This window comes from Onychostruthus taczanowskii, unplaced genomic scaffold (assembly GCF_017590055.1).
Source record: "Onychostruthus taczanowskii isolate IOZ18803 unplaced genomic scaffold, ASM1759005v1 scaffold51, whole genome shotgun sequence".
NCBI lineage: Eukaryota > Metazoa > Chordata > Aves > Passeriformes > Passeridae > Onychostruthus > Onychostruthus taczanowskii.
In genome coordinates, this window is record NW_024502680.1 from 5,627,284 (window position 1) to 5,649,490 (window position 22,207).

At 45.5% G+C, this 22,207-nt stretch overlaps 1 protein-coding gene across 6 annotated transcripts; it reads right to left on the reverse strand.

Moving 5' to 3' along the window:
• Positions 1–892: 892 nt before the first annotated feature.
• Positions 893–22,194, reverse strand: CEP63 (centrosomal protein 63). Of its 6 annotated transcripts, none has more exons than XM_041416355.1 (15): positions 22,173–22,194; positions 19,398–19,532; positions 17,657–17,837; positions 16,351–16,446; positions 14,089–14,211; positions 13,159–13,272; positions 10,463–10,696; positions 10,075–10,220; positions 9,220–9,354; positions 8,323–8,437; positions 6,321–6,518; positions 6,057–6,143; positions 4,348–4,547; positions 3,531–3,828; positions 893–1,444 (listed from the first exon to the last, which is right to left on the reverse strand). In XM_041416355.1, the coding sequence occupies exons 2-15, from the start codon at positions 19,439–19,441 to the stop codon at positions 1,286–1,288; spliced, it is 2,130 nt and encodes a 709-aa protein (XP_041272289.1). In that variant the 5' UTR covers positions 19,442–19,532; positions 22,173–22,194; the 3' UTR covers positions 893–1,285. The 6 variants fall into 6 exon arrangements, with proteins under 6 accessions (XP_041272289.1, XP_041272285.1, XP_041272286.1 ...); XM_041416351.1 differs by lacking the exon at positions 22,173–22,194 and adding an exon at positions 21,883–22,162; XM_041416352.1 differs by lacking the exon at positions 22,173–22,194 and adding an exon at positions 21,552–22,162.
• Positions 22,195–22,207: the final 13 nt, after the last annotated feature.

Here is a 22,207-nt window from a genome sequence, read left to right on the forward strand (position 1 = left end):
AAGGATTTGAAGGTTTTATCCTCGTGCAAGGAACTCCACAAGAAAGTTAAAACACAATCACTTTTGGATTGGAACATTTCTAAACTCTGGGATGCAGAGATGCATGCCCAAGTGCAGCCCCTGGCTGAACTCACCTGACACAATGGTTGGGCTCTGTGTACATGTGGTGCTTTTGAATTCCTGTTCCTTGACAGCATTAAGCTGCTCTAACACAAGGTGAAGCTGATGGAAAGGAACAGGAAACTTATGGACATGGAATAGTCTCATTCCAAGGTTTGCCTGCACAAAGACCATAAAGACTCAGCTACAGGAGAATTGCAAAAGAAAGACCAATTGCAAAAGACCCCAAAAGAAAATAAGTCCATAGGAAATAAGTCCTGTGCACTCATTAACAACTTACTTCCCTCAAGGAAAGATTGAATATTTTCTCCAAAAGAGGTCACAGATTTATTTTGATGCAGCAGCTCCACTGGACTGTCCAGATTCAACCCAGGCTGGCACCAGCTCACATGGCAGCTGCAATGACATGTGGATGAACCTCACCTGCTTGTGGTAATCCCATCTAGTGTCATTTCTCATTCCTATTTCTCTTTTCCAAGAGCCACATCCAGAATTCAGCCACTCATTCCTCAGCTATTCTGCAGTACTTCAAGCACCTTGTACAGCAAGATAAAGACACCAGATACTATACAAATTGGAAAGGGCAGAAGCTACAAGAACCAGGAAATATTAAGAAATTCCACTAAGGGCAAATTAACTGGAAAAAAATACAGATAGCCTAAAGGAAAGAGGAATTTTATTCCCTGTTCCTTAAAGGACATAGCTATGCTGTGATGGAAAAGGTGTTGATCCAGGTTCCTGATGAGAAGGGAATATAAGCCACAAGAATCCCTTTGTGTATTTGTATAAACAAGAAAAGAGGTGTTGGCCATTCTGATTTATTTCAATGCTTTCACATGTATAAAATACACTTTAAATACATAAAAACTAGCAACTGGTTTGCTTTTAAAAAACACCATCAACTTTGTGAGTGAGCACATAGCTGAGATCAGGTCTCTGGCAATGCCTATGGCAAGCTGACTAAAATGCTTGTGGTGTAACAGCCCTCATCAGAGCAAGCATGCAGACAGGAGCTCCTTTTCCTCAACTCCCATCCTGCTGATTCAGCTCCAAGTGGGACACATGGCCTCTCACTCAAGCTCCAATCCCAGCTGGATATAGGCACCTTCCCAGTCACAGTTTGGAAGCACATAAGGAAACCAGCATTCCAATTCCACAAGGAACATTATTCCTGGTGTTCAAATCGTCTCACTATCTTTGCACTCTCTGTTTTCAGTTCCTCAATGTGAGCATTTAGGCACTCCAGGATGTGCTGGGATCTCACTTCTTCATCTTCCAGGTATCGTGCAGCAATGGATCCGACAGAAGCGGTAGGCAAGGGGCACTAAAGGGAAACAAAGGGATTATCAGGCATTCCTTCATTCCAAGTTTTGGCCAGAAACACCACTGATCTGCACACCACTGAAGCTGCTCATTTCCATCCTAGTGGGCAGACTAAGCACTCAGGTCTCACACCTGTATCGCAGGTAATGTCTCTTCCAACAGCCAGCAGTGACTCCTGCACAAAGCCAACACTACCAAAAAATCAAGGCTAGAGAAGGTCACTACAGAATACCAAGGAGTTTGCCCTGGGTGTTGGTGCAAATCAAGATTTACATCCTGCTCCTTGTCTCCATAAAAATCCCAGTGAGTGGGAGCACCTCAGAGTCTGGGTCCAGGGAAGGGAAAGCACTGCCAGACTGGTTTTCTTTTACCACAGATTCCACACTGGGATTATCTCTGCTTTCTTTCATATACCTCCTCTTCTTCCCCAAAGTAATAGGCTCCTGGTACAATCCCACAGGCAAGTACAGGCCAAATTCCCATTGCAGCTCACAGAACAGCACTTCAGTCCAGCCAGCAATGGTCAACAAAGTACTCCAGATTCTTTCCTTTACAGTCAACAACTATTCCTGCTCCTCACATCACTTACCCACAAGTTATTAACTTACAAAAACAACACTGTAAACCAGGCTTAATGTACAAGTTGATGAAGAGAAGCCTCGTGCACAGGGGCTGGCACGTGAAATATTAAGGTTACTAAGGGGCTGCTTTCCATTACAGACAAGTTGTCTCAGTGTCTTGGCAAGAGAAAAGAACTGGTTATTTCCAAATCCTGGAGTCTCATGGTTTTCAGGTCTTGTCAACAGCCAGGAACAAAGGGAAACAGAAAAGGCTGCGGACAACAAGCAAATCTCTCCCACCCCACTACTGCCTACTGAAGAGAGTTCTCCTCTCTTACTGCTAAAGGATTTCAAGACACTGGAGCCTGACCCAGTCAACCAAGAGAAATATCTGCATTTCCTTAGAAACCTTATTTCTACTGCTCAGAATAAAAAGCAGCCCATTCTCTTCTATTAAACATCAAGCCCTAGAGCTTCTCAGACCCTGAAGTGGAACCTTTCACACTTTGGGTACAATCTTGCAACCTGAAGAGTTTCCATTTACAATACTGCAGTTCCTTAAATTCCCAACATTGTTTTCTGGGTATGTGCACAAGCTACTTTAGTTTTGAAAAATCAAGACCTATTCTTGGTAGTAAACTTGATCAAGACCTGACAAGTCTACATTTATCTGTGCCTTAGCATTTGAGCCTCTTCTCTGGACTCCTACAAAAAGATACCTAACAGTTTAATAGATGTCACTGCTACCAACACAAAAACAGAAGAGAAACTGCTCTGAACACTGCTGGAGCAACACATCTGGAGCAAGGACTAGTGCTCAGCATTCTCCCTTCCCTAAACATGACAGGAAGAAGTGGTTCAGTGCAAATTTTCTGTATCTTGGTCAAGTGCTTCAGCAACTGAGCTGAGGTAGGACAGAGAAAGTGCTAACACTGCTCCTGATGAAAAAAGTATGATCAGCAACTGGGAAAAAGAGCAGGCTCCCCTTGTGCAGTGAAGCAGGGATTTTAGGCTTTGTCATCTGCAAGCATAAGCAGCTTTAAGTTCAGTGTGCTGACTGCTGCAGCCTGTTTGAAAAGGGGTAAAACTCACCGTGTGCTTTACAGATGTGCAGCAACCAGTCACCCAGAGACTGTGAAATACCAACATACTCAGCACTCCACATCCACTCTGAGCCTCTGCTACAGACCCAAGCCAAAAGCTGAAGCAGAATTCTGAGGGGACACGAGCAGGCCCTGGTACACAGTGAGGTCCAGCACCATGAGCTCCTGGAATTAACTTAGCAAGCACATAAACACAAAGCTCTTCTCCAAGGAGCTCTGAAGAGCCACCATATGGATCCTCCTGGCCAAGTCTCAACCATCCAGCAGTGGCTTTCCTTCCCTGTTTAATATTTGATTTACTTAGAGGATCACACACAACATGCAGTTAGGTCATGCATTCAAATGCCTGTCTCCTTTTGCCAGATAAGAACCCATCTCTATTTTCAGCTGTTAAGCAGCAACTAGCTCCTGTACAACTGCTTACCAAAACCATAGATTCTCTGTGATGATTTAAGGCAGGCTGCTTAGATGCTTCATCTGCAAAATCTTTGTTTTCAGGCACCACGTGAAGCACAGACTCCGCTGCCAGCCAGGCACGAGACTCCTTGCAGTTCTTGCTGCTGCTCTGGGAGGGTGGCTCACCCACCTCAGGGGTCACAGTTCCTGTTTCAGCAGCCCCACAACTTTGGGAGTCCCTGTGATGATGCTGAGCAGTCCTGTCAGGCTGGAGATGAGTCCTTCCTGTGTGTTCATCCTGCTCGTGCTGTGCTTCCTGAGCTGTCCTGGAAGGCAGGTTTGAGCACAGAACTGAGTTTGTCTCTTAGCAGCTCAACTCCAGCAAAAACTCACACAGAGGCAACAATTAACATAGATGTTACTAACAGCCCTGGCAATCCAAACTTGTTTCCATAGCGCTTCCAGACACACATTCAGTCCCTGTGGAATTCTCTCTCTCTTCTGCTACTGTAGATACCAAAAACCACAGCCTGCACATCCTAGCACAGCAACAGAAAGGAACGCAGCTGCCTGGGCCACATCTAATTCTGTCACCAAAAACAGCACAGACTGCTGCTCCAGAGAGAGGCAAAGGCAGACAAAAGACAAACACTGCTGGCTCTGCAGAACACAAACCAGCTGGGACTCAAGCTACTGCACTGCTTAAGGCATAAAGGCAGATTCCCAAACAAACCTTGTGTTCTCCCAGACACATGATGCACTGGAGACACCCAGCATGCCATTAAACCCCACACATCTCCTGCTCTCCTTCACCCCGAGGAAGCAGCATCCCTGGGGTCACTCACCTGTGCTGTACATCCCTGGGCTCTTTGCCTTGCCCCTGCTGAGCCATGCCCTGAGGTTCACCTGGGCACACCTGTGCCGTGACCCCCAGTTTCGCCCTGGTCTCCACGAGGTCCTTCCGCAGCTGGTGGTTCTCAGATATTAATTTCTGCAGCTCAGCAGTGTAGTCCTCCCTGAGTGCTCTCAGGGTGCCATGGTCCCCCTAACAGGCAAAGAAGGGCAGAAGTCAGAAGTTCAGGTTTGCAAGACACCACAGTCACATCCAGAGCAAAGGTCAGCAAGAGATTCCTTATGGCATATCCCCTAACCTCATTTTGACTGGCAAAACCTTCAAGAATCTCCTAGGAGAAAATTAATTACATATATTGCCTTAATGGACCTGCATCCAGACTCACTGTGCTGATCTGCTGATATGCCTGGGATGGTCAGTCTCTCTCACCACTGGATTCCTTTTAAACAGGAAAACATGGACCTAGGATAGTTCAGATGTACCTCCCTCTGGCCTTTCTGAAACTCTGAAACTCTTACTTCTTCCCATCATTTTCTTTTTACTAGGCCAAGTGGGTATAATTTCCATGGCTTCTACTCCCGTGACATTCCCACTTGCTTTTTGCCAATTCTATTAAACTCAAATGCTTAATTCATTCTCATTAGCTCTGTATCTAAGGTCTTCCCAAATGTGCATTAGGACTGCGAGGCCAAGATCCAGCTTCTGTTCCTTGGGGCTGTGGGGCCTCTTTTTAAGGAAGATTTCTTGCTTTACACACTGCTACCACACAGGCAAAAGCCACCAGGCACTTTTCAAACAGAAAGTAATGGGCCTTATGTTATTTCAGTTTCAAACCAGCCCTCTAGAAAGCTGTGTTTTTAATCCATCTCACCAGCCACAAGCTTCTGTTCAGCACTTTCCCAGTAACTTTGCGCGTTTGACAATCATCCCAAACTAATACTAAGAGCTGAGTATTTCCTTCCCACAGATCTAACAGGATAAAACATACTCTCATGAGGTTCTCAGCTGTCTGCATCCAGCCCTTGCCCCCTGGGAAGCAGCCATTCTGCTTAAGATGAGACAGAACTTGCAAACCAGCCACTTCTTCCTTCACAAAATGAGTCAACTCGTTATTTCTGCCAAGGCTGCACCTCTGCCATGGAGGCTCCTCTTCTCCCCTCTGCCTCAAGGGTTTTGGAGGTTTTGTTCAGCTGCAGGAGCCCACCACAGGGCCCTTTCCAAGAACACTGCCCCAACACATCCAGCCCATATTCCCAGTCTGCATCCCTCATGGAGAGCAAAGGAGAGTCCTGCTTATTGGCTCCTCACCAGGGGAGAACACGCTCTCACCCAAAGCATTTCAAGGGCCAGAGCAGTTACAGTTCTAGGACAGGTCAAAAGGACATCACAGGTTGAGAATCAAAGGTTTGAGGTAAGCTGGCTTAAAATGGAAGTGTAATGAAATGTATTAAAAAAGCGAGGCAAAGCCCATGGAGAAGACATGGAAATTATGGCTGCTTCTGCAGTTCTCCACTCTCTGACTGAACAAATGCTTGATTTTTCTGTACCTTATTTCCTCTCAAATTGCCACTTTTGCTTGGGTTTTAAGTTCACTGAGCTCTGTCCCCCATTTTGAGAGGCCTAGGCAAAGACTCTGACTATTCCCAGGCAGGTACACAAGGCTAGCCCCTTTCCAGCTCCTGGTCCTCAATACCTTCATACCTTCAGCTTACCACACTCTGTTTTTTCCAGAATCTCTGAGAGATGACGGTTTTCCAGCCTCAAGGTTTCCAGCTGGACCAGAATTACCTGAGGAGACAAACAACAAGCTCAGAGAAAAGAACACAATGCATGCCCACGACATCCTCAGCTTTCGTACAGAGGCTAAAGAGAGAAGGAAACTACTAATGTAGCTAAAAACCAGGATGGTGTTCCAAGTTTCAGATCCCTTAAACAAATAGCATAAGAGTCTTGTGCCTTTTTTACCCTGTGCTCCACTGCTTTCCTCTCTGCTCTTTCAATCTCTGCTCTGAGCTGCTGCTCCAGGTTTGAGGTGGAGCCGCTCGCCGATGCAATGGTGATGTCCCGCTGCTGCAGCTCCTGTGTCAGCCTGGAGATCTCCCTTTTCATCCCCTCTAGCTCACTGCTGTGCACTTGTTCAGCCTGAGAGAGCTGGTCTTTCAGCTGGAGGAAGACATACACACATCACCCACAAGCTTTTAAAGCATGTTTCAGCTAAAAAAGCAAAAGTATTGCACATGGGAATGCGAAATCTCAGTCCTGGAATACAAAAAGCTCTATGTAACAAAACCTCTGCACATGCTTGTCCTTCCTGATTGAAAGCCACCTCATCCCAATCCCTTCCCACACCACACCCTGCCAACTGGAAAGAAGTTTCATGCCATGAGAAAACCCACAATTTATCAAACCAACAGCCTCTTCAGCTCATCATTCAACCTCTGCAGCCAAAACCAGAGAGCCAAAGGTTCACCATGGCTGGGGAAGCACAGTAACTCTTGGAAAATATAACCCTGCAATTTGCCACTCTGCCTTCCTGAGGTATTTGAAGATCCCATTTAAAGATGGTAGCTTTAAATAGCTCGAGCTTGATTTTTCTTCCAGGAATTAATTTGCCCTAAGTCTTTTGAATCGATATTAGAGTTGAATCAATGTTAGCTCATAGCAACTAAAGCTTCCCATGGCAAACTTCCACCAGCCAGCTATGCACAGGGTAAAAATACATCTCTTTGTTTTCATAACTCTCTGTGATGACCACTAGGCCCTGCATTATGAGAGAATAATCATTCCCTATTTACTTTTCACATGACAGGCATGATTTTATTTTCAGTCCATTCAATCTCATTTATTTCTTTTCCAGTTTGCTAATTCCTATTCCATTCAGCTGTTGCTTATATAAAAACCATTCCATCCTTTTGGTCATCTTTTTCCATACCTTATCTTGGTTTATCAATGCTTTTTGAGGTGGCAGACCTGCACCACATACCATATACTGGTAGGCACACTGCATATTTACTCAGTGGCACAACAGACCAACAGCAGCATAATTCCTTCCCCAGGACTCCATTCCATTAGTCAGAAATATTAACCACCCAAACACACAGGATTTTTCTGAGAATTACAAGCATTTTAGAAAATTGAATCAGATGATCTCTGCCTACCCATGTAAATACTGTTCACACGGTGATTTATCTCCATGTCACCTCAATGCCTCCCAAGTATATAAAACAGAAACAGCCTTCATAAATCTCTCCCTCCTCCCCAGCAGCCTGTGGGAGATTCATTTACTGTGTGGCTGTTTAGATGTGTAACCAAGCACACATCTCTGGCAAGATCTGCACCTCTGTATGTTCAGAATAAAGGATGAAAGATTTCCACACAAGTGAGGTTTTTCACTCAGGTTCAATGAGGCTTCCACTCTACCAGGCTCCAGTGAAAACTCTCACACAAGCTGATGCAGACAATTATGAAGAGCCAAGCTAGTGGAGGGCTTGCCCCCCGTGGGCGCTCAGAGCTCTGGGGTGAGCCCCTCGTGGCAGGTGAGCTGCTCAGAGCTCTGGGGTGAGCCCCTCGTGGCAGGTGAGCTGTTCAGAGCTCTGGGGTGAGCCCCTCGTGGCAGGTGAGCTGTTCAGAGCTCTGGGGTGAGCCCCTCGTGGCAGGTGAGCTGCTCCATTCATCCCAGCCCCTGCCCTCATGTCCATCTATCCAGCCTGAAACACACTCCCTTATTCACACAGGACTAGGACAAAATTGAAGTCCTGCCTCAAGTGTAGAGAAGTTCTGGGGGAGGCCCAGAAGATCCCCACAAAGTCAGGTTCAGACACCTGCAAACAGGTGTCCTCTCAACCCTTCCTGTGCCAGCTGTGCTCCTTACCTCCAGCAGATCCCTGCCTGCACAGCAGCCCTGGCACACAGGGATCAGCTCACTCCACCAGTGCCATCCCACTCCCCAGGAACAAAGCCACGTTACCTTTTTAATCTCTGCCCTTGACTCAGTCTGGTCTTCTTCCAGGGACTGCAGCTCTTTGATATTCTCACCCAGCTCCTCGCTCAGCTGCACACACCTGGCATTTGAAGACACCAGGCTGGGTGCCAAATGCAAAAGTATAGATTAGAATAACCCAAGGAGGAGGAAATGGTCAGAGAAACTTTGATCTTCCAGACAGTCCTTTATGTCCATTACAACAGAAACTGAACTCAGCCTACAATTCCTTACCAGCCCTCTGGGTTTGTTTTCCAAAATCATTTCACAAGAGATCAGGAAGCTCATCTAACAGATAACAACTGTTTCTTCCTCGTTTATTTACAAACTAAGATAACAAAACTTCTATGTAAACACAAGGCTGAAAACCACAAACTTGGAGAGGAATCATAGAGTCACAAAATGCTTTGGGTTGGGAGGGACCCTAAAGCTCAACTCGTTCCACCCCCTGCCATGGGCAGGGATACCTTGAACTGGACCAGGATGCCTCAACCCCCATTCCAGCCTGGTCTTGAACACCTCTAGAGATGGGGAGTCCCCAGTCTCTCTGGACAGATTTGTTTATAATCCTCACTTCATAGGAAGGTCTGGATCTGGTTCTAACCAGCTGCCTAACAAAGACTCCCTTAGCCTATTATGAGTGAAGGTGCTCAGCCTAAGCAAGCTGGAACACTGAGAACACCCACCATGAGCAGAGAAAGGCAGCCAACCAATTAGCAAAGCAGTCACTATTACACTGCAAAATGAATAGCACTTGATTTCTTTGGCCCTTTGATATTTAAAGCAAGCCTACAAAAATCACTGGTTAACTTGATGAACACAATTAGGTGCAGTATTATTATCCAAGACTACTTGCACTTGCAGAAGGAGCAAAAAGAGGGTTACCTGTTCTCAAGACGAGTCACCTCTGACTGCAAGTGCTGTTCCTTCTTCTGGGCAACATCCAGCTGCAGCAGCACCTGCTCCAGCTCCAGCCCTGCAGAGGACAAGGGCTTCCCTTGCAAGCGCTCCTCCAAGGCCCTGCACACGAACAGCAGCTTCAGTCTCAGCACAGAAACAAACATGTCTGAGTTCACTCGTACAAGGATCATAACTACTGTTTTCCTGGAGTTCCCTGAAAAATACACAGCAGGTGACCACAATGTGCAGTGTGAGTAAGCAAACACAGCAGCTGGATGACAGCCCCTGCTTGAGTTAAGGCTGACTGAAAAAGACTACATTTAATTTGATGTTGGCCTTCCTGCCACAGACTGGTAGGTGACCAACACCCAAAGCTTCTGACACAGCCACCAGAACCCAACAGCCTCTGCACATTGCCCAGGCAGAAGGGAAAGGCCAAGATGATTTTGTCACAGATGTAGCTACCTCACCAAGCCCCAGTCAGTGAGAACTTTCACCTAGGTTAATAAGCACGTTGTCAAACCCCAAAAGGCCTCTAGCACTTGGCTGAAAATACCTGGGAGAAACACTCTCAAAAGCCCTGCACTGCCTCCAGAAACCCAGCTGAGGAAAGTGGATTCCTTCCATGCTCTTCACTGACTATCTGCTAATTCCAAAAGCAATGCAAATAGAAAAATGCTGCAAGGCAGCACAGTGCTTGTGAGAAACTGCAGTGCACTATGTTAAATACAACCAATACAGATCCAGCTGCATGAAAATGCTGCTACTGTCCTCAGTGAGAGAACCTGGAACGTGGACAGGGATTGAAGAGCCAAAGTACCAGCAAGGCACAGATGCTACCTGATCAGGAGTTCTTTTGTGTGAAGAGTTTCAGTCATCCTGTCCAGCTCTTTCCGTAACTGTTCCTGGTGCAGCTTTGAGCTGTCAATGAAATCTTCTTGAGACTGCAAAGTGGCTCTCAGTTCCATCTTCTCATCCTGCAACACCTGCACAGGAAGCAGAAGGAATGACCACTGCAAGAGGGACCAAACCAGTTTGTTGCAATGCAATAAGAGGTTGATCAGATTTTTTAGGACCCTTGGAAATACTGCAGAGCAGCACATGGCTACAAAGTCAGTTTTGATACCAATCAGGAACTTTACAAAGGCTCTAGAAAGAGACAAAAACTCCAGGATGAAAAGCCCTCCCACCACTTCAGACCCCATTTCTTAAGAGTTCCTCCACTGACCTCTAACATTTTCTTGGACTGCCTTAATTCCTCTTGAACTCTCTGCTGATCTTCCAGAATCATGCGATTGTCCTCACTGAGCTCATCCACCCTCATGCTGAGCCTCTCCACCTCCAGCTCGTTGGCACAGATGGTGTCCTTGGCCCTCTCCAGCCTGCTGCTCAAGTGCTGGATTTCCGAGCGGCTCGCCAGCTCCACCGAGTCCAGGACCTGCTTCCGATTGGCCAGCTGGGTCTGCAACAGCAATCACCTGCATTAGAGCTCAACTGCAAAAACACCAAACTTCTACCAAGAACTGCTACTTGCTGCTGGTACCAAAGCTAAATTCAACACAGCTACTGATTTCTTGGTGTAATGAGCCACATTCTCATTCTCAACAATACCTTCCAGGGAATTAGGGAGAGTATTGTTCCAGGGTTACGTGATGGATAAAACTTCCCAAGGCAAACAGAATAAGGAAAAAACAAAATGAAAAAGGAGAGGGCCCTTTGATTCTAAAAGCAGTTCAAAAAGAATCTGGAAAATGAGAATCTCAAATCACTCCAGCTGCCTGAGTATGATTTGTCTAAGAAAAAAGCCTCCTGCTACTTTTTGCTCATGAGCCCAGGGCAAAGATTACCCAACCATTAATTCTACACCAGGACAGAAAGCAGCTCTGTGTGCACAATTGCAAAACCACAACCACCAAACAGCCCTAAAACAAACCAGTTGTAACAGCCAATTTGCTTTGCTCTGTCCAGTAAATACCTGGTTCCAGCAGCTTGGGGGAATGCTCACTTTGAATTTTTCAGTGTTTTAATGGCAGACAAAAAAGTTACAAGGAACGTATGAGTAGCAAACAATACCTGTTCTATAATTTATAGGCACAATACTTGATTTCATAGCATTTCTTTCCACACAGCTAGCTGGAGAAATTTAACAAGCCAGCTCTCACATAAACTTCTAGGAACATTCACTTCATATAGTCCCTTATTGTAGGGAAAGGCTGAAACAAAATATTTGAGCAGTCCTATACTCCCAGTTTCAAAGAGTAGCAATGCCTGCCAGCTTCAGAATCGTCACATGCCTTGATTTACACAAACTGTAAGAACTGCTCATTTGCAAGGCTATGGTACAGTTTTGATTACAGCCTTTTATTATTATTTAAATAGGCATGACAGAAAAGGTAATCAAGAGGGCTGAGAGTTTGAAGCAGAGCCTTTCTTCACTCAAGAAGCCAGAGTATCAGACTGCCTGAACATTTATTTCTGCATTAAGAAAACGTTTATGCTGTCTCTTATTTCCACCAACACAACATCCAGGTCAGCAGAGAATTCCAGGTTTTTAGGAAAGGCTGACTTTAAAGGCTGCAGGTGTTCCAGAAGGTGGTCTGTACTGGGGAAAAAATCCAGGCTTCCCTAAGCTGCTCTGGAAGAGCTTAGAGGAAGCCAGATGAAAGGAGAGGGGAAGCAATCCATGGTCATGGATCTCAGCTTGACCTTATGCTAGAAAGACAACTAAGCATGTAAATGTACAGAAACATCCAAGGCAAAAAATTTAGCACTTCCATGCTGGGCTTTTCAAAGCAATTGAGGATTCAGGCAGTCTGTTCACTACTCCTTGGTCATGGATCTCAGCTTGACCTTACGCTAGAAAGACAACTAAGCATGTAAAATGTACAGAAACATCCAAGGCAAAAAATTTAGCACTTCCATGCTGGGCTTTTCAAAGCAATTGAGGATTCAGGCAGTCTGCTCACAGTACCTGTGCACCTAAGGCACCTATGCCGCTTTGGGAAAACCTCCCCAGCCTCCTGGTTTTCTGCTGCACAGCAAGGCAAGTTCCTCTGTGCCCCAATGTCCCAGCCTGAGCTCCAAGGACACATCTGTTCCCAAACAATTGAGCTATCAACGACACACAGACAGCAGAGCAGCAAGACCTTCTGCTCAAGGACTCTCTCTGCATTTGTAGATCTCCTGGTGTCAGCCTCTCACAAAGCCCCTGTCAGAGCCAGCTTCAATCCTGTCATCACAGTCTCCCTCCTCGCAGGAGCTTCCACTCAAGAGCAACTCAGGAGCCCATTAAGGCAAAGTCCCCAGCAAGAGCTTCTTATCAGTGTCTGCTGTGATTGTGTCTGTGTGACTTCACAGCTGTGCTCTAGGTCAATTCATCTTGCTCTGCTGCAGCACCACTAATTCACTGAGCCATCAGCTTTGCAGAACAGCAGCCCCACTACTTCTTGCCTTTGGGAGACCTAAAAAAAGGGGTGGGGGGCTGAAAACTGCTGTTGCTTCAGTATTTTATGGAAGTCTCGGCTGTAGGGGAAGACTGTTTTCCAACAGTACTCTCTGAGCTGGACCCACAAGGTACATATTTACCTGCTGGCAGGTACACAGCTTTCAACTAGACAACATGATGTAACATATTTTAAAGTGTCATATGCTGTGGTCTCTGCCTCCCAGGGAAATCTGCATCCCACTCTCTTCTCTGCTAACCAGAGTGATGGCAGGGAGAGCTGCACAAGGTTTATCTAATCTCTGATGACAGACTCCAGATCTTTTTTCCATACAGCACTCGTACAAGCAAAGCTTATTCTGCCAGAACATTAAAAGTCACTTCAATGGCAATCTGAACTGGATGGGAGCCTGAGAGATTTCATTAGCCTCTCCCTCCCTGCCACAGACAAAGCAGAAACTTCCAGCATATGTTAACTGTACCTGCACGAGCTCGGAGTGCTCTGCCAGAGCCTTGCGCTGCGCCTCCAGCGATGCCACCTGCTGCTGGAACCGCAGGCGCTGCTTCTCCCAGTCAAGTGATTTCTGACGGAACTCCTGCAGGGACAGCAGGGGTGGCTTGGAGCAGTACATTCCCCTCCAGTTCACAGCCATGTTTGCCTTCTCTTCCCACCGTATCCTCACACCTTTCCCGCAGCAGGGAAACCATTAGCCAGTCATCTGATGCAGCAGCTCAGCAGTGCAGAGCCCTCACACACCGTGCTCGCTGCATTCCTTCCCACCCGAGGTAAAGCTGCTCACAAATGTTAAGTGCCAACACATTCATGGCTTGTTTCATGGGTTTGCTGTCAGGGGTTCAACAATTCAGACTGGCTTTAGCTTAAAAACATGCTGCTGTTGAAATCACCGAGATGACAAGAATTAAATACAGAATTTGACTGCTAATCTCTGCTCCAGAAATTGGGCACTACATCAATCAGATGTGTGTTGTTACTACATCTCTCAGGAGGAGAAAACTGAGTGGGGTTGAGCTCAGCAGAGCAGAAAGATTAGAAGATGAGACAGGGTTGAGAAGAAGTTTGACATGTAACTCTCTCCTCCTCAAAGAAGTGAGAATACAACCTCCCCACACTGGAATTAATTCCATTCACATAATTAGTTACTCTTCCAGCACCTCCTTCCTTTTATTTCATCTAAGGGTAAGAACAGCACTAAGGTTTAAGCTGTGCAGAGGCCCTAAAACATGAAACTGCCTTTATCACACAAGCAGTTGAGAAGAGCTGCACCTGGAGAGCGGATGGCAGTGCTCCTTAAGCAGGACCCACTAGGAAGTGGACTGTTCAGTCACCAGTGAAGCCCAGTAAGGCAGTTAATACATACAAGCTGGTCAGCACTTCCTTTTTCACCACATACCTCCAGCTTCCTGGTCAGTCGGCTCAATTCAAACTTGTCCTCCTCTTGTCCCTTGTTAGCTTCTCCTCTGCTTCTTGTTTTTTTCTTCTGCAGCTTCTCATAGCTCCTCCTCAGCCGGGACAACTGCAGAATACAGTGAAAGAGAGAGCTTTGTTCAAGGCCCCAAGGCAAGAATTAAACAGCCCTTTGAAAGAAGACACACAAAGTGGTTCACACAAACAATGCCCTCATCAAGGCCACACAGCTCCCAAGTGAAGGCTTCTATTTGGATAACGAGTCTTTTATACCAACAGCACTGCAAAACACACGACTTGTATGAGAGTAGCAAGATGTCACTGAAGTCATCAGCAGCTTTAACTAAAGCTCTCTCTTACCATAATTAAAGCATGACTGAAATATTGATCAGTTGGAGGTTTACAGGCAGCTGTCAATGCAACAAGAGCACAGCATCCCCCTCTCTACAGGTGGTTCCCAGCCCCAGGAAGAGCCAGCAGCACCTGTGGCTGATCTGCTCACCCACAGGAGCACACCCACCACACCACACATGGGTAAATCTTGTGTGATCAAAATACATTTGTGCAGCTCAGGTGGGAACTGGAACTCTCCTGCTTAGTGGGAGAAGGAAGGTTTGAGAATTGCCATTACCCATAATACCAACACCACTTCATCTGTCATTTTCTGCTTAGATACACTGAGTATTTCACAATGAGTGGAGAATGCCAACAGAAAATATCACTCCTACGCCTGCTGCTAGGATGCTGAAGTTGTATCAGAAGCAGGAATGAGGAAAAAACTCTTGACATTTAAATGACCCTTTGTGCAAATAATCACTTGCAGCTTGCAGAGAATTTTTCATACAATGAGCTCCCCCCTACTTAACTATTAAATAAAAGGCTCCCAAACAGCCACATCAATTTGCGAAGCCATCACTGCTGTTTTACTGATGGACAAAGCTAAGCCCAGGAACGAACAGAAGGACCATGAGAAGAAAAAATGTGATTCAAGACCTGATGCATTCAATACTTTGGTGTGTTCAGTGGGAACAGACAGATGTTCAGGCTTAGAGTTAATACCAACTTCTTTTGCCAAACATATCAGGAGATAAGAGGTTTATTCTTTCAACAGTCTCAGTAAGTTAGACACTGTACCTGTAATTGCACTGGAAATGGTGGTAAACAGAGACAGAAATAATTTCCCCAAACAGTACTAAGAACAGAAGACTGAGGAATACTGGAGCTCAATGTCATCGGCATTAATACTGTGTAGGTAAAATACCCACAAACTGCAATTTAGGCCACAACACACAGGCTGTATTTCAGCCATAGCAATTTAGGCTGATCTGCCAATGTACCTCAGCTTTGCTCTGCAGCTTATCCACAATTCCAGTGAGAACACCCAGCCAATGAAGACTGTTAGTCATATGGAATAGTGAGGTGTTTTTAAATGAGAAAAGATGCCTTCTGTCATCAGAGCACAGACTACCAAATTAATTTCACTTATGGCTTACAGTAAGCAGGAACTAGGCCCAGCCCTCCAGAGAAAACAGGTCAGTGCTCTGTGAGCTGCTCATGCCAGTTCACTCCCTGCTACTGGCAAGTGCAGACAGGCAAGGAGTTCAGGCATATATCTGGAATGCTGCTATACCACCTGCAGGACAGGTATCATCTTGCACTGAGCAAGAGACTTTGAGATGGAAGCTCTGATATTACTGTCAAACAGCATTTTATACATACATTTGGCTTTTATAAAGGGTATTAAGACTAATATTCCTTGAGAGTACAAAATCCCTACTAAAGTCATCAGCGCTAACAAAGGCAAAAAGATAACACCACACACCACTGTTATTTCCTGATCTCACACTAGCCAGGCCAGTTACACCTCCACCCTTTTTAAATTTCAGAAATGCTGAAGGAGTAAACTGCTGCTGCCTGTACCTGTGGCAGCTCCAGAACCAGCACTGTGGTGACTGGGATGGGCAAACACAGGACGTTCTTGCAGTGAACTTCTGCAGATGTCCAACATATGAAAACATTCCTATCCCAACAGTTCTCTGTCACCAAGCTCCTCCAAATCACAAAAAATAGGCCAATTGAGCCATACAAATGTCACTTTACCTATGCTCAATGCTCTTTTTGGTAGGCACACGAACAGTAACAGTGGGGAATTTTAAAACCACAGCATTGAAACAAAAACAATGACACAAAGTAATTGATCCATCATCAGCGGGGAACTAGAAACCAAACTTCTCTTTTTGCAACTCACCTCCTCCTGGAATTTCTTCAGCTGCTGTTCATACTCTCTGACCATGTCCTGCTTGGATTTTTCCACATCTTCGACCTGGCGACGCAGCAGGCCAACCTGAACAAAGGGATAAAAAGCAAATAAATACAACAGAAGTAGGCTTTATTGCCAGTAGATACATAGATATTTCAGTGGGGCCCCTCAATATCAAATAGATGGAGGCTGTGCCTAAAGATGACAGGCTGGGGCCACAACTGTTTCTGTTGTGTCCTCTTGTTTTGAGCCAGTTTCTGGATTTCACTCCTGGGGACAAAGCTGATATATTTGGTTTGTGCCAAAAGCCTACTTCTAGCCAGAATTTTCATAAATTCATCACAAAACTGATTATGATGTCAAGCTATCTACCAAGAGAAAAGTTGGCCATACCATCTTACTATGCTCAGAGAAAGGAGAGAATCCTAATAGCAAGGAAAAAGTAAGAAAAGGGGTTTTGAAGCTCACAGAAAAGACTTCCCTGACACTGATTCAGCTGCTCCTGTGACTCACTTTTCTCCCTTTTTTTTTTTTTCCTCCCATCTGTTTTCCAGCCACAACCTGAGTGGTCACAAGCCAACAAATTAAAATTAAAAGAAAACCCACAGACAATTCATATGACTAAACCAAGAGCATGAATATACTCCAGCAGTGACTTCAAACATACTTTACAGTTCAGTTTGAAATCCGTGTTGGCTTTTGGTGGTAAGAGACATTTCAAGTGTCTTGAGAAAACATAATTGATAATAACAACAATAAACTATATGATAAAAATCACCATTCTTGCAAATGAAAATTCTGTGGTTCAACTGCACCTTATAGTCCACATCCTGCACAAAAACTTCACTAACTAATAATTTTCCACCAATACAGAATTTTTCTTTTGCACTTCCCTCAGGCTTTCATTTAAGGATCACAAAACCAGAGCTCTGTAAAAAGCCCAAGGAGAGTTTCCCAGCAATATCTTGGTGTAGTTCATAGTAGGAAATGGTTTTCTTGGTGTAGTCTATATAGTAGCAAATGGGTTTTTTCTACCAATGACTGCATGTTGCTGGGCTGTCCATTACTGCTGTAGCCAGCACCAGTGCCTCTGGGTTCTCTCTAATAACTCTAACAGTTCAATATGTGAGCTTCCACCAACCCTAGGGGAGCGGATCACTCGACTTGGATTGAGTTATGAACCAGACACCTTGCTCCAACAGGTCCTTTAAAAATTCTATTCCTGATTTCCGGATTCTAACAGGTAAAACACACTGCTGATTCCAACCAAAAAAAGAGTATGAAACCAAGGTACCTCCTTTTGTTTTTCCTGCAGAGCAGCCTTGGCAGAGGAAAGTTCCTGCTCCCGAGCACTCAGACAAGCTTCCAAAGCCTGTGTCTGCTCTTCCCATTCGGATTTCTTGTGAGCCACCATGATGTCTATCTGCTTCATCAGCTCCTGCAGCTCAGCCTCACAGGAGGTCAAGAATCCGCCACTGGAGGGAAGAGAGCCTGGAGTTACAAAGCAGGTTCCACCCAACACGTCAGGTGTCCCAAATCAACAAAGGTAGCAGAACTGTCTGGCACCCAGGCACCAACTCTGCACACACAGTGCTCACAGACAAAACTCTTCAAATCAGCTCACAAGAACAGAATCACAGAATCATTAAGGTCAGGAAAGACCTCCAAGATAGTCAAGTCCAACCTTTTACCCAACACCATCCATGCCCACCAAACCACAGCACTTCACACTTAGGCATTCAGCCTTTTGCCTTGGATACTAGGCATTATGTAAGTAAAGCAAAGCCTGTTTAATTCATATTTTGTATTGCCTTAACTGCTCTCCAGGCAGTGGCATTTTATAGCATGTTTCAGTCACCAGAGGAATCTTACAGCCAAGCTATGAGCTCCCAAAAACAGAAGTTGATCACAAATGCAGACAAACCCTGAAGCAGAGGGGGCTGGATGACAACATGATAATGAAGAATCAAACCCTCGCAATCCATCGGGGAGCACGAGCTCCCTAGCGATGCCCAGATTTCTAATTTGGTGCAGTAATTATTGAAGCCAATTCAAGTAACTCCTCTAAAACTTCCCAGCTGCCAAGACAGGGACAATATTAAGGTTTGCCAGACACAGCCCTAGAGGGTGGTGAACTCCATAATGATCTCTACCCCTTTAATTTGCCTGTCAAAGGGAAGAACTGAAAAGAAATGGAAATCAATAGGTTAAGGGATGGAAATTTCTCTGTTCCCTCAGGGCATATGCACACTTCATTACTTGGCACTTTTTCTATAGGAAAAGAAATACTTCTTAAAGGAGCCAAAATCAGTCACATTTGAAGTTCACCCTGTCCTGTGAGTTAACCAAAAATTAGCAGCTATTATGCAGAGCAGGAACATTTCCTTCACAGCATCTGCTAATATGTAGCAAATTCTAAACTTGATTTCTGAACCAATTCACTAAAGAAGATACAGTATCAAATAAATTTGTGTCACATTCTCAAGGATGACTAGGAAAATGGCATCGGTGACTTTTGCTTCACGGTTGTTTAACACATAAAGCATTTTGTTCTGTTATTGTCACTACAGTCTCTCGGGGATTGAAAAGTCTAGAGACTCTCACCTCAGACAGAGCATTAAGGATTCATTCAGAGCTGAGTGGGACTCTGCAGTTTCAACACAAGCAGGAAATAATCAGATGTTTTCAGTGAAATCAGATAACAAAGTCACATCTCATTAACCTTGCAAGGCTGTTACAAAATAAATATTTATTCACAACTCTATTTACTACTGCTCCTGATGTTGGACAGTAAGAATAGTTTACAATAACAATTGACAAAAAAAGAGGCTGGGGTTTCAGGAAGATGTACAACTAAATTTCTGACAATTAAGGCTATAAGCAGGGATTAGTGCAGAGCCAGCTCCCCAAGTGACTTCACTTCTGCAGCAGCTGAAGGCCACTGCACACTTACACCAGAGGATTTATTCTGAGTAAGAGGCAAGGTCAATACCTAAATCATTGGGAATGACTGCTGTGTACAGTTGCATACATACCTCCCCTGCCCATTTCTCTGCATTCCTTCCAGCAAAGCCTCCATCACTGAATCCTGGTGGCTTCAGTACCAGGGAAGTACAGGAAAGCAGTGGTCACTCATGGCAATGCACAAACCAGGTTGCTTCTCCATCCAGCTGCAGGAAAGTGGAAGCCCACAAAGCAAAGTCAAAAAACATACAAGGAGCATGCAATTACAGGAAAACAATGAGGAAAACAATGGCACCTTCATGAACTTACAGCCAAATAGAGGAAAAGAGATTTTTCTACCAGAAAAATATACCCAATGCTATCATCCAGCACTACCAAATTGCAGTGATCTAATCATGTGATCTAATAAATTCAGAGAGGAGCAATGAGAATCTGCACTTGTGTGAACTCAACACAGAGGGACTGGGAGATCTCCTGGGAGCACCAGCCTGTGGAAAAACAGGAACATTTGGGCTTCAAAGGGGCCAGCCCAAGATCCACCTCTGACAGGGAAGTTTGTCACTTCAGACAGAAAACACCAGCAAGTAGCAGCAAGAATTCATCCATAAATTGCATATTTTTCAGGCCTCTGTTACAGACTAGGTTAAAGAGACCATGCAGGTTACCACTACACTCAGAACACACTGGTTGTTCATACGGTTGTGGAATTTTAAGAAAACACTAACTCCTTAAAATTACTTCTTAAATTATGCCTTAAATTATAAAACCAAGTTGAACAGCTTTACAGTAGCAGTACATTGCTTCAGTTATAAACTACACCTTTTAAGTAACAAACACATGCATACCCAAAGAAATTTCACATCTTGGTGAAAGCAAGAAGGGTTTACATTAAAGCTAAAAATGGGGAATAAAAAGCTCCCATGAAACCACAGCCAGGAAGACAGAATTTATTTCAATGCCTCCTTCATGAAACCGCAGCTAACACAAAAATGGTTAAACTTGTTCAGAGCTATTAACACAAATTTCTGTTTCCAAAATCTACACACTTTCCATGTACTGAAGATGGATCCTTGCATCATCTTTCCTCAAAGATTAAGATGGCATTATTAAGCAATCAGCAAGGGAGACTTTCACAAATGCAGGCTCAGCTTTGCTCTCTTTCCCAAACAATCTTCTATCGTGCTCCTACAGCACTTTAAAACACAATTCAGGGATTAAAACCTGTCCTTGGGAGCTTGTGTTTTAAACCACAAGCATATAAAAAAAGCACAGGAAAAAAAATCCTATCCTTATTCTGACAGTGTTTTGTCTGTCTTTGGTCCTGTTTGTGCTTAGCAAAACTCAATCAGTATGCAGAAGAACTTCGTGGTTCTGCTGAGGGCAGGGTGTAGAGGAGAGCAGATGAGCAGATCCCTTGAGCTGCTGACAGCATTCCAAGAGCTCTCCAGGTGGCAACAGCAGACATTAGACAGTAGCAGCTCTCCTCTTTCATGCTAATCATACCTATACAGAATCAATTTTCAGTGGGCAGAGAGATGAGGAGACAGACAGCATAGAATTCCAGAACAGTTTGGGCTGGAAGAGATCTTAAAGCCATCTCATGCCAAAGCCCTGCCATGGGCACCTTTCACTACCCCAGGTTGCTCCAAGCCCTGTCCAACCTGGTCTTGGACACGTCCGTGGAAGGGACAGCTCTGTGCCTCTGCCTTACCACCCTCACAGCCTGCCAGCTTTGCTTACTTAGCCAGCATACCCAGATTTTGGGGAAAAGCCTTAAAATCAGACACCTCTAGCCAGTTTTATGCTACATAAGGTTTGCTGACTTAGTATTAGTTTTGGCCTCTCATGCTTGCAAGTTGCAATGTGCAAGTTACAGGCACCTGAGTAAAGACCCAAAAGAGGAAACAATCTCCTTCATTAACAACAGCTGAAGCAAGGAGAGCTGGCTGCTCACTTCTGCAAGTGAAGAAAATTGAAGTATTTGCAAAACAAAAAAAAAAACCAAAACAAGACAACACATTTAAAAATAAACAAGGCTTAGCATCCCAGCTCAAGGCAGAATTGTAGCAGAGTCAAGTGGAGAGAACTTTACAATACACTGGAGGATTTAAGAATACTGCCCAAGAGGCAAGACTGGGATTACTTCGCATTTAAAAACACAGAAAGATGCAATCTTCAAGCGCTGCTGGAAGCATGGTTACAATGAACAGAAAAGGAGCAGTAACCTCCCAAAGGCAATACCACAGGCGAGCTCCACTTGCCAGCGGCAGGAATGGCACCTGCGGCAGGAGCCCGGAGCGAACCACCCCTGGCCAAGGCGACAATCCCAGAGTCACTGAGCTTGGGAAAGTCCTCTGAGACCATCAAGTCCAATCTGTGACCGATCCCCACTTTGTCACCGAGCCCAGAGCACCGAGTGCCGCGGCCAATCTTTCCTTAAACACCTCCAAGGGTGGGGACGCCACTACCGTGGGCAGACCCTTCCCATATCTAATCAGCCCTTTTGTGAAGGAATTCCTCCTAATGTCCAACCCAAAGCTGCCCCGTGCAGCTTACGTCTGTGAAGTGGCCGTCGTGCCCGGGCAGCGCTCCCCGCTGCAGCCGCCGGAGCCGCCTCCGGCAGGCACTCCCCCTCCCGCTGCTCCCGGCCGCAGCCGCCCGCTGCCCGGGCCCTTCCAGCGCCGCGCCCCGGGAACCAGCCCTGAGCCCCCGGGCCGAGCTCCGCTCCGGGCTGCCCGACACCCCAGCTCTGGCCGGCCGCCCTGCTCCCTTGCTTGTTTCCTTCCTTCCTTCCTTCCTGCCTGCCCTGCTTCCTTCCTTCCCTCCCTCCTTCCCGCCTTTCCCACCCTGCCGGCGGGCACGGTCCGGCCCCGCGGCGCAG